Source organism: Astyanax mexicanus, chromosome 10 (genome assembly GCF_023375975.1).
Source record: "Astyanax mexicanus isolate ESR-SI-001 chromosome 10, AstMex3_surface, whole genome shotgun sequence".
Taxonomy (NCBI): Eukaryota; Metazoa; Chordata; class Actinopteri; order Characiformes; family Acestrorhamphidae; genus Astyanax; species Astyanax mexicanus.
Window position 1 is genome coordinate 38,201,491 of NC_064417.1, and position 17,537 is coordinate 38,219,027.

The following is a 17,537-nucleotide window of genomic DNA, read 5'->3' on the forward strand; positions in this document are numbered from 1 at the left end:
CGTCCACCTTCATGACATCAGCAGACGCTGAGGAAAGGGCTTCTCTGAGCAGTATCAGCTTTCAGCGCAGAGCCTCAACAGTCACTATCAGTTAGAGCTCGATAGCATCAACCCCCTAGCTAGACCTGCCCAGAACAGACAGCAGCTTGCTTTTGTTTAACAGCACAAGACAAATTTGACACTGTTTCGCAAGGCTTTGATGTGAGACGCACAGACTGAAATTAGGCTTGCTCAGTCTAGACTTTTGCCCCTTGCTGAACTGTAGTTATATCCCGTAAATGAAAGCCTGCTCTATTTTAGGCTCAAACTAAAAATCTCCAAAAACCTCATGTACCCAGAAGTGTCTCGTCCCGTGGTTTTTGGCTGTCTTTCTGACGAATTATGCTCTAAGAGGGGAGATTAGCACCGGTTCCACAGAGCTTTACTAACGTCATATTAACCAGCAATATACAAGTCAGAATTGCTCATATCAATTAAGCTCCTAACACAGAGGGGAACCTTTTAATTACTCTGCTGTCAGCTTGTCTATTTTTATGAGAAAAGAGCATAATTTAGCAAAGCCAAAAATCATTAGATTCAGGCCATGAAGTAAAATTTTGAACAAGCAAATTAAATATATTGTTGATGCTGTTTTGCAAAAACCTTGTATATTCATGGTGGCAATGTTAAAGGAGAATGAAAAACTTAAAAACTTTAATTTAAACTTAATTTCTAATGGAAGCCAATGTAAAACAATTATTTTAAATTGTTGTGAAACATTTCTATCTGTTCACTCAACACAAATGTTCGAGCCAATATAAAGAACAAATATTAACTATGAAGCATGTCTAAAAGTAATAAATGACTAACGTGCATACAGAATTTTTTGCATGAAAGTGATGATTAAAGTATACTGTATCATATTTATGCCTTTCTGATAAAAACAAAACATCATATAATACTACAATAAAGAGTCACAAACTACCACAAACTAACAAATCCTGAAAATGAGAATCTACTTCACTATTAATTAACTATTATTATTATTATTTTTTTTTTTTTTTAACTATTATATTATTATTTAACTATTAACTAACTACTTAACTATTTGAGCAGCAGCACAAAAAGGGTGGGGAGAAAAATGTGGAACTATTCCATGTTTTCCACAAGAGACATTAAACACGTGACATGTAATCAATCACTGTTCATGCCAAGAACCTCTCAACACTGAAGAACCTCTCCACTACACTTCTGATTTCTGCTGAAACACAACATTCTGTTCAGCAAAGTAAAAGAAGAGAAACTGTTAGGAAAATCTGTGAGCATAAGCCATATGTTTTACAATGGTAAAGTAAAAGAAAGAAAATAATGGAATTTATGTTGCTCTTCTATGACCAGCAGTTCTCAGTTGTTGAGGACTTTAAATTTGATACGCTGTAGCCTACATATTTTTTTTTTTTATTAGAACCCAACAATACAATTTGTAATATGATCCAGTAGTTTTTTTTTTATAAAACTGACAACTGCGATAGTATAAAAACATCATCATATGCATAAAATCTATGAGTGAAAGAAAAGCTTACTTTTGTACAATTAGAATAGATGCAGTGTTGCAAAACATGATATTACACACTTCTACTGCTGCTACTTAACCAGTTTGAGTTTATTTAAATTTAATGGTCAGATAAGTTTTGTATCTATAGATTTAATAATAAAAGAAAATACAAAAGTGTATTGTCTTTTATTTTCTTGCCGTTTGTATTTTTGGTATACTCATTTTAAAGTATTAAAAAGATGGCCAGTTTAAAACATTTTTGGTTTCTTATCAGACATGTCCTAATTTTGATTCCAGTCTTTACTAGAATGTTTTTATTTGGGTGTATCAATACTTTTTATTGTAAATCTAAATTTACAAAAGTGACATCAAAAATAACCTTCTAAATTCTAATCTAAATGTATTGTCCACAAAGTCCTATTCATGACCACACCCAGGGTCAGTGGTCTCTGTGAATTGGTAAAAGCTTACATGCAGGATTCTACAGTAACAGACAGTGGGAGCTTCAGCAAGTCCGTGTTACATTAATAAAATAAATGGATATGCTGGGCATGACGCTGAGTCACATCACACTGGTCATGTGGGGTCAGTGGGGACCAGCAGGGTTAAATCACTGTGAAATTCCAAGTGTGAGCGACAGGCAGAAGAACGCACCCTGGCAAACACATCCTCTCTGAGACAGACGTTGAGTAAAGGTTTTCGGGGGTGGTAACAAACACTCTAATGTTGTCTCACAGCCATTCAGACAGACAGACCCCAGAGTAAGCTTTACTGTTATTAAACCCACTGCTGGCGGCTAACGGATTTGGTCAAATTCCGCCTGAACCACACACGTCTTCACAGACAAGAGAAAAAGTCAAACAATTCACACACAAACTCTGAGCCTCCGACAAATGCGTCCCCAGCCAGCTGTGCAGTCTGAGCCTGACCAGGCCCACATGTAGCAATGGCCTGCTTGTTTGACTTGACCCACTGGTCAACTTCACCCAGAGGTGTTAAGAATCACACGAGCCAAGGGCAAATGGGTGTCTGTCTCTTGGCAGGGAGCAATTGAGGATGCCATCGTGATGCTGCTGAGGTCACCTTTAAATTTTTAAAGGTTCCTTTCAACCAAAAGGTGCCTTTTTAGAGCTGAACAAGGTCAATTTAGCTGTCATAAAAAATAACTCCACCTACGCTCAGTCCCATACACATGCTAACACACTTGAAAGACTTGTCTTCATAAAGTGAAGGGAAGAGGAGAATGGCTCTACAAAGATACAATGACCTTTAAAGTTTGGGGAGATTTAACGTGGTTAAATAATGCTTACTGTTTTAAATTACTCCGATTTGTATATACAGCTCTGGAAAAAATAAGAGACCACTTAAAAAGGATGAGTTTCTTTTATTTTTTACCAAGCTATTGCACCAGGAGTGAAATAAAGTTATCCAAAAGCAGTGTGTAAGACTGGTGGAGGAGAACATGCCAAGATGCATAAAAATAGTAATTAAAAACCAGGCTTATTCCACCAAATATTAATTTCTGAACTCTAAGAATATAAACTTTAGAAATATAAACTTGTTTTCTTTGTATTATTTGAGGTCTGAAAGCTCTGCAGCTTTTTAGTTAATACAGCCATTTTTTATTTTCTTGTTTTCAAAATGCTTCAGTTTCATGCTTGTTAAGATCTCTAGCATGGGTTTGTTCAATTCCACCAGCAGCAGTACACTTGGATTGAAGTCGACTTATCTGACGTTTATACATTTTTTTCTGATTAGTTGTTTAGTCAACTATTATTTGTGCTAGACCCTCCATTATAAAGTCGACAAGTTTTTTTTATCTATCTTGTTGATTATATGGACTAATAGTTGCATAATTAAGTACTAGTAGTAATAAAAGATTAGCTTTATGATTTGCGCTGATACTTACAATCTCTCCAGCTGCTTGAGGTCCTGAAATGCTCCTCTCTCAATCACACTGATCTGATTGTTCTCCAAGTGCCTGTGGTGGAGGAAGAAGAACATCCTTATTATCTGTTCATTATCATCACATTCACTGCAACATCTACTCCCAGACACTGGTTATCCAGACTGACTGGTTAACACAACCTGTGAAGTAGAGCCTCCCCTGACATGAATTCATTCATCTTTTTAAGGCGGTTAACGATAAGCTCCTTTTCCTGCATGGAAAACGTGGAGTCGTTTTGTCTCCCCGAGTCTCAGGAGCGTGTGGTGGGCTTTGGCGGGGTGGCGTTTGTGTTGGACATGCCTGTGAGGTCCTGGTGGGTACACTGGGTTCTCCCCTCTGCTCTGAACGCTATGTCACATTTCAGGGCCCCTAAGGTTTTCCAGATGCATTACAAAGGGGCTACATCTCGGCAGACATTTCTTGTTTAGATTTGTGTCTCTCTGAATTACAGCCAACATGCAGTGACATTCATGGGAAGCTCACCAGACTACCAATGACGGATATTCTAGCGCTTGATAATACAAGACGGGAAAAAATAAAAAAAGATGACTGGACGAAAATATCCAGGGCCTTTAATGTGGAACTCTGCTTTGGCAGCTCTATCGGTGCCATAAATTGCCTTTTAAAGCAAATGTTTGTACATGAGTCTGTATTAGGGCCATTAATCTACGTTTTTGTCATATTTTTTTGGTGGAAAAGAGATGACACACTTGGCGATGCACTACAGACTACAGAGGCTTTAGATAAGAGGCGGTACTTGAATACCACAGCTTTTCTAGCAAACATCCAGCACAGCCAAGCCAAAGATACAAGTTAGTTGGCTATCATTCAGGCTAGGCAGAGTTTAAACTGAATCATCTGCAACAATCGCATTCTTCACTGATAACAAACATATCCTATAGCCCGCGCCTTACATCAATCTAGGCCCGAATAACAATCTGGCTTATTCATACAAATGGGGGGATCAGTCCCATGCTGGTTTATGTATTGGCATTAAAAGTAATCTTATTCAATCCCCTCCAGATGGGCTTTGGTGTGCGGCGAGGAATAATAGCTGTTCTTTTTTCTTCACTTTTCAGTCATTCCCAGCTCTCCCCATGTTTTTTGAAGCATTCTATAGAAACATATGGGGCGCAGGCAAACACCTATGATTTCACAGAGCTGAGAAACAGGGCAAAAGCCATCTCCTCTAGAGGCTGAATAACACACATGGCATCGGAAAAGTCTTCACTCATGTTGTTGCCCTAAGCACTAACTAGACGTGAGGCTTATAGGATAGCACGGGTCAGCACAGCGGGCTTTTCCTCCAGGATTCGGCTTTGTGAGAGTCAGATAGGGTGTCTGTGAGCAGCGTGAGTGTGTTGAGGTGTGTGCGGAGGCTTGTCTCATGTTATCAGATGGAGGGGATCACAGTACCAGTGCTCCAGAAAGATAAGACGGGGGTCTAGTGCGGGTTTCCAGGGGCCAGGGCGAGGCTGTTGTGAGATTCTTCATTGTAATGCATCAGGGGTGGGTGATGGGGCAGAAATTACGATACGTATCACAATATGCTGTGTATATATGAGGGCTGATAAGTTGGAATTGAGAAAATGCATTCATAAAACAGTTCCTCATATAAAAATACATGCTATCAAAGACTGAACACACTGTTTATTGTTCAATATTCTGCAACCCAAAATCAGAAAGACTTGGAACAGTACTAAAAAAAGCTTATAAAAATGTATTTCCTATACTTATTGGGACTTTTATTTCTCTGAATTTTTATTAGTAAGAACTCTCTGAAGATATTTCATGTTTTATCATGTTTCATCTGCTCTGGTATTGACTGCAGCATCTGGTTTTGCATTGTCTGGTTGAAAAATGCTAGAAATGAACGTCCCTAGGAAAGATTGAAACTAGCATGGTGCCTTTTGTTTTTGGAATGAAGCAATGATGTGAAAATGTCTTCATTTCTTTTTTTTCGCCCTTAATTGTCCCTGTCTCAACTCTTATATGTTGCAGGCCTGATTAAAAGTAAAGTATATTAACAAAAGTCAAAAATATATAATAAATCCATAAATCCACTTCATTCATTCATTCATTCATTCATTCATTTATTCATAAAGCCAGACAAAATGTATACAGTAGGTGTTCCTTCAAACAAGACTATAGACAACTATATGATTTAAGCCCTATAAGTACTACTGATATGCATAATAATAGTGATAAAAGCTTATTGTGGTGAAATTTATCATGATAAGGACATCTCGTCCACGCCTACAGAGCACACCACCACCATCCCTCCAGCCACCACCTCTACTTCTCACCACCCACTCTGCCCTTCATTCATTTATTTTCCTTTTTGGACTCATTTATTTTTATCTGTACGCCTTTCTCCCTTTACGGGCTCTTCCTCGGGAGGTAAACAGCACGGAGGACTCGATGATTACAGTCATTAAGCTCCTAACACACTTGCTCTGGCAGCGCGCCGCTCGCTAGCTGAACTCGAGCAGGCCGCACGGCCCGGAGAGGCCGACCGCCATCTGTTTATTTTAGTTCAGCGCGGCCGCTCTGTAAAGAATACACTTCCATGTTCCTCAAACTTCAGAGCGACTTTAAGGGCTGACTGAACGCGAGCCAGTGACTTCACTGCTCTGTTCTGTCAGTGGGGTCGTGTTAAATATGTCGGATTTACTCAGATTAAGTGTCTGTGTGTTTTATTATGACTTGTGTCTTACAGTAATCCTCTCTGCTTCACAACTGAAACACTTTGATGGCTTTGACTCTCAGAACACGCAGGGGTGAGGAAGCAGGCTTTCAGGATTGAGAGGAATTTTCAGTATGAGAGACACTGAGGTGTTACTTACAGAACTCGCAGATTTTTGAGCCCAGAAAAGTCCACTTTGGTGATCCGAGTGATGTTATTCCTGTCCAGATCTCTGTTACAAAGAGAGAGAGAGAGAGAGAGATGGAAAGAGAAGTTAGCTTTTAAAACATGTTTTAGATGTACTAGAATAACACACCGCATTACTTCATTAAACTACCATGCAAAACAATTCCTTCTGTGAGATTTAATAAAAATCCAAATTTTACAAAATTAACAATGTGCCATAATTTCCTGAACTCAGGGTTCATACAATTTTTAAACAATAAATTTCCATGATTTTTTCTTGACTTGTCCATGCCTTTAAATGCCAATTTTCATGACCATATGTAAAACATCAGTAAAGCAACATTCAAATACAACTATAATCAAAATTGATCATAGTAGGCCAAAAATGAATCTGAGACACAATTTTTAATAATAAAATGTGTCAGATCCGTAAAGCTTCATTGTGTTAAATTGCTGAATTAACTCTGAGCTGATGTATTTTGTTAGCTCAAAATAGATTTTGTTGACCAAATTTCCATGACATTTTTCAAAACTTTCTGGGTACTTTTGTTTCCAAAACTTATGCAGGTCTGGAAATAACTATTTTCAAATTCCATGAGTTTTCCAGGTTTTTCATGACCGTACAAACCCTGTGAACATCTAAACTCTTACTGCTGAAACAAATGTGGGGAGAGAGGGAGGATCAGCCCAGCAGAACAGGCTAACTGTACAAAATCCAGAGAATAAGATAAATGGATGGATCTATGGATAGATATACAGATAAATAAATAAAAAGTACTGGGACACAATAGAATGTTGCATGTTGGATGATCGCCATCCCACTTTTCCAGCTCTCCAACTAATCCCAAAACTGCTAGATACATAACTATCATTACAAAGAACACAGTTCCACCTCTCAATGCCAGTAGATTCATATTCATGCACTCCTTTTCTTTTAGCATTAGCTGAACGAATTCACCCACAAACATTCAGACATACAGTGTTAAAAGATGGACAGATAGACAGAACATTTGGGAGGTGAGACATCAATTAACCTCTTAACTAATCAAGAGAAAATGAGAGATAATAAGAGAAAAAGGGAAAATATAGAGAGGGCAAAAAGTAATAGAGATGAAAGAAGAGGTCAATTAACCTGTTAACTAACCGAGAGAAAATGAGAGAAAGAATAATAGAAAGAAGAAAAGGGATGAAATGAGAGGTCAATCAACCTGCTAATTATAATTATCATTTTAATCTCAGGGCTCTCTGTTGCTCATTGACTGTCACTAATAGGAATAATGGGGGCGGCTACATTAATATGAAGATCCTGTACCGGCTATCCATTTATAACAGGTTAAGATATTGGTAATACATGTACTGTTCTAACCAAAACACAGAAATCTAGAACTATAACTGTGTGCATAAAAACAACTCCTGATTTTACAATTAAACCTATCATATATAAACATCCAACCTCAACCCAGTATGTAATGAAATGAAATGTGTAGTTTAAAGGGAAAATTATAAGGGATACACTGATGCTGGAATTCTGGGCCAATGCTTATATTCTACATTACGCATGTATAAATCTGCCAATGATGATATACACATTTATATCTAAAAGAGAGACAAGACACCCCAGTATATCTTTAGAAAGAAATGTAACAATAACAAATAATGTAACATTATTTGCTTACATTTTAGCTTTCAACCAACTGTATGAACACAATAAAATATAAAAAAAAGGGTCTCCTAAGAAATTGTTGTAAAATATTTTTTGGCCAGTTTTGGTCAATTGGAATAGCACAGCCAGCTTCTCTGGGTCCTTTTCCGGCATACAATAAATAAATATTAGCCAAATCTAGGTATAGTGCCAATGACATTGTTTAAAAAAAAGCAATTATTATATAAGATACTGATATAATTCTGTTATCATCATGAATCCCTAGAAATAATCAAATGGGTGTTTAAGTTAGGTAGCTGAATTAAAAATAAAAAATATTTTTTTTAAGAAACTGATGAATATTTAGAAAGCATCTGCTGATACTGAAGACTTAAAACACTGAGAAAGGACAACAAAATATTGCATATATCCAGTGCATATTTATATTGTTAGCACACCGCTCTCTCACCAGTCTCTGAACAAGCTGAGGAGCGCCGGTTTTGATGGTTTATGTTTCTGTAGCGTCTCGTTGTGCTGAAGTTCCACTCCAACAAAAACACTGCAGTGAAGGCTGTCACCTTTTATCAGTTAAATACAGTTACACTAGCCAGAAGCAGACGAGGAGAAACTAATCCATACGACTGAGAGGTGGGAGTTTCCGTGTTTGCTCATAAATCAGAGCTTTGTTTCTTTGTGGATGAACATAAACTTCCTTGTTAATCAGTTTTCAATTCATCATTGTCTCAAATTCTAATGATATTAATGGAAGTGTGATGCAAACAGCCATGCCAAATGTCATGGGACATGGGACTAGCATCATGTTTAATTGCTTTACCACTTTTGCAAGCTAAAGATACAGCGCCGACTTGAAGGATACTGTATGTGTGTGGGGTTACTGCAGATAACGCCGGTCACAATCATTAATACGCGCTGCACTGCTATCCACTGTTGGTAGTAATAATGACATATAACCTTCTATGATGTAATCCCAGTACACATGTACTGTTGATTGAGGAATGTTAAATTCCCCCATCAAAAAGTTTAACTAAAAAGTTCCATCCATTTGGCACTCACTACTATCAGGCCCCATTTAATTGATAACTCTAGAAAGTATTTAACCTCCCTAACAACAAGATAAAAGCTCAAAACTAATATTATACAGGTGTAGTAACAGTTAATACACGTAATATCAGTGTATTGTTTGATATTAGCCCATTGATGCTGATCTTTGCTGATCTTCTGTCAGTCCTGACGGGGTCAGTCTGCCCTTTCAGGACAATTCTTTTCTCCAAGTCCCAGCATTCTCATGACTCGGCTGAACACATGACACTGCAGCGTTCAGCCTCTCCCTAATTCTGATGGCTCATTTCCCACACCTGTTTGTGTTTGTATAAATAGCCCTTTGTTCCCTTGTATTACCTAGTTTACTAGCTCTGTTACAACGTGTTTTCCTTTCTTTCTTGACTTATTGTTATTTACTCGTTTCTGCTCTGTGTACCGACCCTACTTCTGGCTCACTACGTTCTAGTATGTTATCATTTATTGCTGCCCTGTTATTCACTAGTTTCACTGTGTACAGCAATCTCTTTGGGATCTGTGTTAACAATAAACCTGTCTTTTCTACACTGTAAAACATTTTAAGTTGGTTAAACTCAGCAACATAAGTTCCCCTGCTGCCTTAAAAAGCTGAGTTAACTCAACTTGATGAAAACATTTGTATGAACTCAAGATGTTAAGTTAAACAAGTTGTTCAAATACTCATTACTTATTGTTTCAACTTGATGCACTGAGTTAAAACAACTCAAGTGTTTAATTTGTCCTTTTTTAAAAAAATGTTCTGTTTAGTCAAATAAACTAACAATTCAGCTTTATTTTAACACACGCTTTCAAGTTAGTAAAACTTCAGTAATATTCACACAACTTATTATTTTAAGTTAACCATAAGTATTAGAAACATTTTTAACATTATTATTTAACTGCCAATACTGACAGTATATTGCTGGGGCAGAATAAGAGTAAACTCAGTAAAGAGTGAACTCTGTAGCTCAAAGCCAGCATACTGTGATCACTAGAAACACAACAAAGTTAATGTGCTCTTACAGCCTACAACACTGAGGCCTGGCAATCAACACATATATTATATTACTGCACGCCCAGGATCAGGTAGCTTTGTACAACAGACAACACAAAGATGGTAAGTAAGGGAGAGACCACACCCAATATGCAAATATTGGCCTGGCAATCAACGTATATAGTATAATTAGTGCACGCCCAGAATAAGGTAGCTTTGGGCAACAGACAACACAAAGATGGTAAGTAAGGGAGCGGATACACCCAATATGCAGATATATGGTACCAGGAACCAATAGGAAAGCTGCATGAACCAACACTGTAGAAAGAGCTAAAAGTTGGTTGAAATCACATTTTTTCATTGGCTCAACAAACCTTTTTAAGTTTTCCGGTTGAAAACAATGGAGTTGTACTGGCCGGTGAGTTCACTCAACTTAATAACATTAGTTCTTCTGACTAAAACACAGAATTACTTTTTGGAGTGTTGGTGACTCACGCAGCTGAAAGTAATCCCCTTTATTTTTTGCTCCTTGTTATTATTAACTGCTATGCGTCGGTTAAAAAGTGTTTAGCCTAATGTGCCCACGGTTTTAAAGTTGTAAAAAGTACTCCAGTCTTTTCTAACTTGCTGCTTATCACTCTACCTCTCTGCATTTTCAAATCTTCACACTTTCATTTTTTTTAACCAATAACTTAAAAACGTAAGTTGAATAAACTTGGGTAAATTTGAATAACTCACAGGAAGTTAAGACAATATGTTATTTTAAGTTATTTTTATGTAAAACGAAGGAACTTGAGTTCAATATACTAAACTTGTCATGGCAATTGGAATTGAAAAGAACAAATAAGTTCACATAACTTAATGTGGCTGTAATGTTTTACAGTGTAATCAGCACTTGTCTCACCTTGTCCTGGCCCTGGTGACATATTCTCTGATTATTATGTTTGTAAAATCTCTGATTTGACAATGATTCACTCCGTTCTTTGCTTTTAATTATTGGATTTAAAGCAGCTCAAATCAGGCCGCTCCAATTTTCAGTGTAATGGCTCTACAGAAGGCCCAGAAGCGTGCATTACTGCCACCGCTCAGAACATGAGGCTAAACACAAAGCATGCCTCCAGCACAAGAGAGACGGATTACACAGAGACAGTTCTGTTTGGGAAAGCCATTCCCGACTCATCTGAGCGGCCACATTACGCCAAACTGAGCAATGTGGCACAGGGGTCCATCAGTTATCTTGTTTCCAGGCTGTTACCCTGTACGCAAAGGATCTACAAATGTATACACTCCAGATAATGTGTGTACATGCCAAAAGTCACTGACTAACTTCCTCTACAGACACTGTTTACTGCAGTTACTGTATGCCACACTGGAAGAATTAAACCTCCAGAACACACATGTACACACATACACATACGAGCCTACCTCCACACAGTGTGTTTCTCATAACATACATAAACATTTATAAATCTGATTTAAGGACATATTGAATTTCAAAAGGCTTCCCCCCCGCACCACAAAACGCACATCAGGGGCACTAATACGAGCCATATTGCAGACATATTATAGCAGAGAGGCAATGAGGAGATGCAGCGTTCGCTCAGCAGCCCTCCATCCCTCTCTCTTCCCCTCTAACCACATATCTTCTTGCATATCCTGAAATCCTGAAACAGACTTTTCTTTCCCTTTACACCAAAATTTGTAATAGATATTAATTCCTCTGCAAAACACAAATGCAGCCAGACCATCATCAGAACCATGCACTGCACCTTAGGCTTTTTAATAGCAGCAGGTAGGGCTGCAACGATTTGTCAATTTTAACTCAACTCAACTGTCTGTGTCTCCAAAAGTGCCCAAACACAACAGATTACACATTTCCTCACTAAATAGCAGCATTTTTCACACTCAAAGGGTGATGTTCTGAACATTTTAAGGGCATTTAAGTCCCTTGTTCAGCTGTTTCTATCCATTTAAATCGAGTACAGAGAAAGCTAGATACATGAACCATACCCACAGCAAGCAGAGATGGAGGAAATAATTAAATAATTAAATAAACAAAAATAAATAATTGTTGACTAATCAACTACTCTGTAAAATAATCGCCAAATAAGTCAAATACCAAAATAATTATTTGTTGCAGCCCTAGTAGCAGCTTAGTCTTCTTCTTTCAGATGATCATCTTAAATAAATATTGGTTTGAAATGTACATCAAGTATCACCACCCTAATCTAACCTAAGATCTTTTGGATTAAAAAATATGTCTGTTTGGTAAATCCAAATTTTATTTAATTTTAGAGTCTTGGTCAGAGCAACTGAAAGCCCCCTGCTCTTGATGTTTGATGACTGGAGTGGCCCAGCAGGAACATATCCAGCAATCATTCTACATGATTGATAAATCATTCTAATGATTCAGAAACTCGGGACCTACTGTGAAATATCCTCAATCTTTTTTTATCTCTCTCTCATACAGTAAACTGTAATTTCTTGCTGTTATTTCGCCGTTTAACCTTTTTAAAAGCTGTTTTACACAAAGTTTGTAATTAATGCATGTGTAATTGGTTAAAAATCCTTTCATTTTTGGTTAAAAAAAAAAAATCTAAAGTTTTTAGGTCAATGTTCTTTTAATTTAATTTAATTTTTATTTTTAGTTGTACTGGCTGATACGGCCAGACAACAAGATAATATTGATGTACTTTTAGGTAAGGAGAAACCAACCCTAATTATATAAATCTCTCAATAGCTGTCCAGGGTTCATACACTTTTTAACCAATGCATTTCCATGACTTTTTAATGATTTTCCATGTTTTAATGATCATACGATCTTTAAATCATCAGTGCAGACATGGACAATAAAACCAAAAATCAACTAAAACTATAATGATAAAAAAAAACATTTTGAAGCAATGTTGACACAATCTTCAATATTAATAAAATGTGTGTCAGATCCTGAGAGTTTCATTGTGTAGGGCTTTATTACTGAACTAACTCTGAGCTGATGTATTTGTTAGCTCAAAATAGCTTTTCTCAGTCGATAAACAAAAACACATTTTTTAAATTTAATTTCTATTTTTCCTAAACCTGAAACCTGGCCTGGAAATTTCTATTTTCAAATTCCGTGATTTTTTTCAGGTTTTTCATGACCGTTTCGAACTCTGACTGTCTGTCCCTCATTCCAACTTTCTCTCTCTACTTCCTCCTCTCTCACCAGTTAGCAGTGATCATACTAAATCCATCTTTCCTGCCTCCTTCCCGACGCTGCCCTCTCCACCCCTCCTTTAATCCAGTCATCTTTCTTCCTGCCACTAAGTTACAGTATGTGTTAACAGCCCGAGGAGTTAAGTGAGTAATGTTGCTTCTGAAACTCAATTAGGCCTGCGGTCACACTGACATTGGTGGGGGTCACAGATACAGTAACAAGCCCCCCCAACACCCCCACCCCGACCCTCACGGCCATTGTTTGCGTTAATTTCTTAAAGGTATAAAGTGACAATCCAAACGGCAGGTGCTTCGCTTTAACAATGCCCCCCCTCGGGCCGCTACACCCACACACAGGGGCATTAAACCGGCCCGCCCGCTCCAGGCCGTCACAAGTCGGCACACAGCGCAGCTAAAGCCTGCTTTAAATCTCTCAGGGCCGCTTCAGAGCAGAGCTATACAATAGGAGGCAGCCCTGCAATGCGCTGGAGGATATTTTGACTGCATCGCAGAGCACACTGTTGCAACAGTGCCACGGCAGGTGATTAGTTCACGAGGGCCGCTAAACCCTTAAAGTCATGGGAGAAGAATGTTTCTGAAAACACACAAAGCGGCCTCGTCTCTCGCCGTACGACGCTTCGCTTCACAATGCGTTTCCTGCCCTAATCTCCTGTTATTTTCCTTAAAGGCAATTCGTCTAGTCCGCAAAAGCAGATAGGTATGCTCCATTTCCCCTGCAAAGCTTCGGAACGCAGTTTGGAATCTTAATTGAGTTCCTCCTCTCGAGCTTCGACTTCTCTAACTGGTGAATTTCATCTCTGGAATATTCACACGCTGGCAAGATGCAAGCTAACCACACAGTAAAACACGAGCAGTTGAGTTTACTCAAATCACTGTAGGAATCTGATTGCCTTAGATCTGTTCCGTAGGGTAAGAACACAACTTCCTGCTAAATTGATTCAAGGCACTCATATTTCTTGAAAGTGTGGTGCAACGATGCATCAGTTCCGAATGATGTATCAAAAGATACCATACCTAACACAGCTTTGTTTCCTGTTCAAATAAAACATGTTTTTGTATTGTTGAAAAAAAAGAGTTATTTGACTTGAAACAGCAAAAAACATGTTGGTGCTACATAGGAGTGGGCGATATGGCCCTAAAATTATATCACGATATTTCATGGTATTTTCGCGATAACGATACTCTTGGCGATAGAAATGAATGATTTACCCCTACCTGAGATATTTAAAAAAATACAAGAATCCAGATGATCATGATCAGATTTGTAACAGAAGTCAATGATCCATATATCAAGGATTAAAATAAAATAAAATAAAACAAACAATACTGTACAGATATAATTTGTCTCTAGTAGATTTATAATGGAAAATGAGAACAGTGTGAATTTTTCTTTTGCTAAAAACAGTAAAAAAGTAGTACCCTGATGTGATAATTAGGGGTGGGTGATATGGCACGATATTTTTAGGGTATAATATCGTTCACGATATTCAAAAATGTTGGCGATATTACCACGTACGATACGATATGACACACCCCTAGTGCTACATAAAACCCAACATGATCTCAAACAGAAATGTCCTATTTGATTATCCTTTTCACCCAGCCAGTGTTAAGAAAAATATGAATTCATACAAACACACACACAATCAGTCTGCTTTGCTAGGTCATAGAAAGCTGTTCCAAAGCAAAATAAGCTTTGTATAAAGCCAATAAATGTACCTGACCTTCAAAATTCATTTAGCTTCTTTTTTTCATAATCTGGCAGTTATTTTTTACACGGTCCTAAAGGTTCTTTACAAATAGGCCAATAAAAATTCTCCAAAATCGCTTGAAATAAAGTAAATATTTTCTATAAGGGGGTTCCTTATAAATCCTTTCTAGGCAGAGAACAGGTTCAAAAACTGTCATGGTTCTACATAAGACCATTTTCTGTACTAAAGAACCTCTAGAAACCCTGTTATTATAGGAGTACTCCTTAATAAAACAATCAAATCTTTTTCCACATTGGTTTATAGTCAAAATTGAAAAATGAAAACCCAAAATAACACAAACTAAGTTTATGCAGTTAAATTGTAACATCTGCACACACTTTACACAAAATACATTATTCTTAAAGAGCATGTGTCGCAAATATAGTCAGCATTCACAGTTAGAACGAAGATGTGCAGAATATATAATAGCATTTGAAACACTGACGCAGTGACACAGCTGAAGCCTTCCTCCGCTAAACATTAGTATTCTGAGCATGTGCAGCGGAGATGAGTCAGCCCGAAATGAGCAGGTACTGAAATTATCAATAAAAGCAAATTAAATTGCTCATCTCCATTGATTAATTACAAGTGCTAGAATAACTGGTAGGAAAACATGCCCTGCCTTTCCATTTAGATTAACAAGGGGTTTGCCGCTGTAATTGTCAGTGGCTGGAACTGTAATTTCTGCTGTCTATTACCGCCTTCCTGAATGACTGCGTCAATTAATTCCCATCTCCCTCACTGGGCTAATTCCACCCGGCGCAACAGCTCCAACGATCTGACATGGACAGGCGAGATTTATGGGCTGCTTACGCATATGTGTTTTTATATGACTCTTATCAAGGATTTGGTATGTTCCCCAGTGGAACACGACCCACCGTGCTGTCCCTACCGCAGATTTCCCAGAACACAGTGCAATATAGTCCCGCTTAGCTCGCTGGAAGCTGTTCAGCATTCGTTTGCTCAAGTGCAAGATCAAATGGAGTGTTCTGTTGCCTCACCATGTACGCGTCAGAGGAATAAAAGATGGCCTGCCTGTCTTTCATCTCCTTGGAGCCAAGAGCCGACTGCCATGTGGTCACCACACGTCCCTGCTGGACAGCCCTAAAAGGAGCCGTTTCCAGTTTGCTATGGCTACCACGTCTGCCCTACACAGCATCACTGAAGTGTCTGAACTGGCAGAATCAATATTTGGCCTGGGTTTCAATTTTACTCGAACTACAATGTTTGGCATCGCCTTGAAAGCTCTGTTCCTTCACAGAAGCAGAGGTGAAACGAGGGTTTCATTAACATAACACAGCTATTTGAGGATTTTGAGCTTTGGGTATATTTAGCAGGGAATGAAAAAGAGATTTTTCTCAAGGTAGAGCTTTTCTCAGTTTTGTTGTTGTAGAGAAAAACTGGATTTTAACAGTGTAGAGCTTAGGGCCTCCAAAGCTTAAGAAAAACAAAAAGTGTCTGTAATTTCTTTTTCATTTTCGGTTAATAGAACAATATTTGCATGTAATGTGTCTTCAAGTGCTGCAAAATATAATTATTTAGCTTCTAGTATGTTTTGGGTATCAAACAGCTATATTTGTAACTGTAAACTTTCCAATTAATAAAGACTATTAATTGTAAGAGGTAAAATGTGATGTATACTGTTATACTATCTAGAACACATTTAAGATAAATCCAATATCCAACCTCTTTTAGAAGCTTTAAACATAGGCTTTAGTTTAGAAGATCCCATAGTTCCCAACTAGTTATTGTTGCCTTGTATATCACGATTCAGCTATATTGTATCAAACACTCTAAATGTAAGAGAGCCAGAAAAATTAAAGTAGTAGTAAGTGGTAGTAAAATAGCAAACACACTTTCTATATTTTCTATATTTGAAGCCTAATCAAAACCGAACCGAAACTAAATCTGAACCCAAATCAAATCTGAATGTTGAGTAATACTCAGCTCTTGGCTTATTTCGGTCATTGATGACTACTAGCAGCATTTCTGAGAATTGTGGGTGTGCAGAAATCCTAATAAATCAGCATTATGACAAATAAGAACATAAATAAAGATTTTAAAAAAAATCCAGCTTCATCATCAGAGTCTCTGGCAGATGGAAAGAGAGACAGTAAAGGTGCCAGTAAAAAGCTGTACTGCTCTCCCCTGTTTCTGGGCAGTGCTGGTGGGGACTGTCTCGGGGAGGCTTTTGTTTAGTAAATATTTTCATTACTGCGCCGTCTGGATGCATTCCCGGGCAGGAGGATGCTCCCTTCACGCTAAGCAGAGCGGGCAAAAATGAATTATTTCATATTTCCTTTGTGTCTGTTTGCTCTCAAGATCGTTTATTTTCAAAGCGCTGGCAACTGATAGCTCAGCAGCTCAGTGTTTGCTCTCGCACAGTGTCTGACTTCTTAAATTACAGCGGGAGCGCGCGGCTGAGAGGTGACATGGGCATTTCCGACGCTCCTCTGCTAAAGTCAACATGACAGCCAGGCCACAGAGGACCCATCCATAACAC

At 38.1% G+C, this 17,537-nt stretch overlaps 1 protein-coding gene across 1 annotated transcript in view; it reads right to left on the reverse strand.

The window, feature by feature from the left end:
* Window positions 1-17,537, reverse strand: part of slit3 (slit homolog 3 (Drosophila)) — a 228,618-nt gene that overhangs the window by 202,293 nt on the left and 8,788 nt on the right. The window contains exons 2-3 of the mRNA XM_022684066.2: window positions 6,329-6,400; window positions 3,444-3,515 (exon numbers count right to left, since the gene is read on the reverse strand). Coding sequence (XP_022539787.2) covers window positions 3,444-3,515; window positions 6,329-6,400 — 144 coding nt within the window. The remainder of the gene's footprint in view (window positions 1-3,443; window positions 3,516-6,328; window positions 6,401-17,537) is intronic.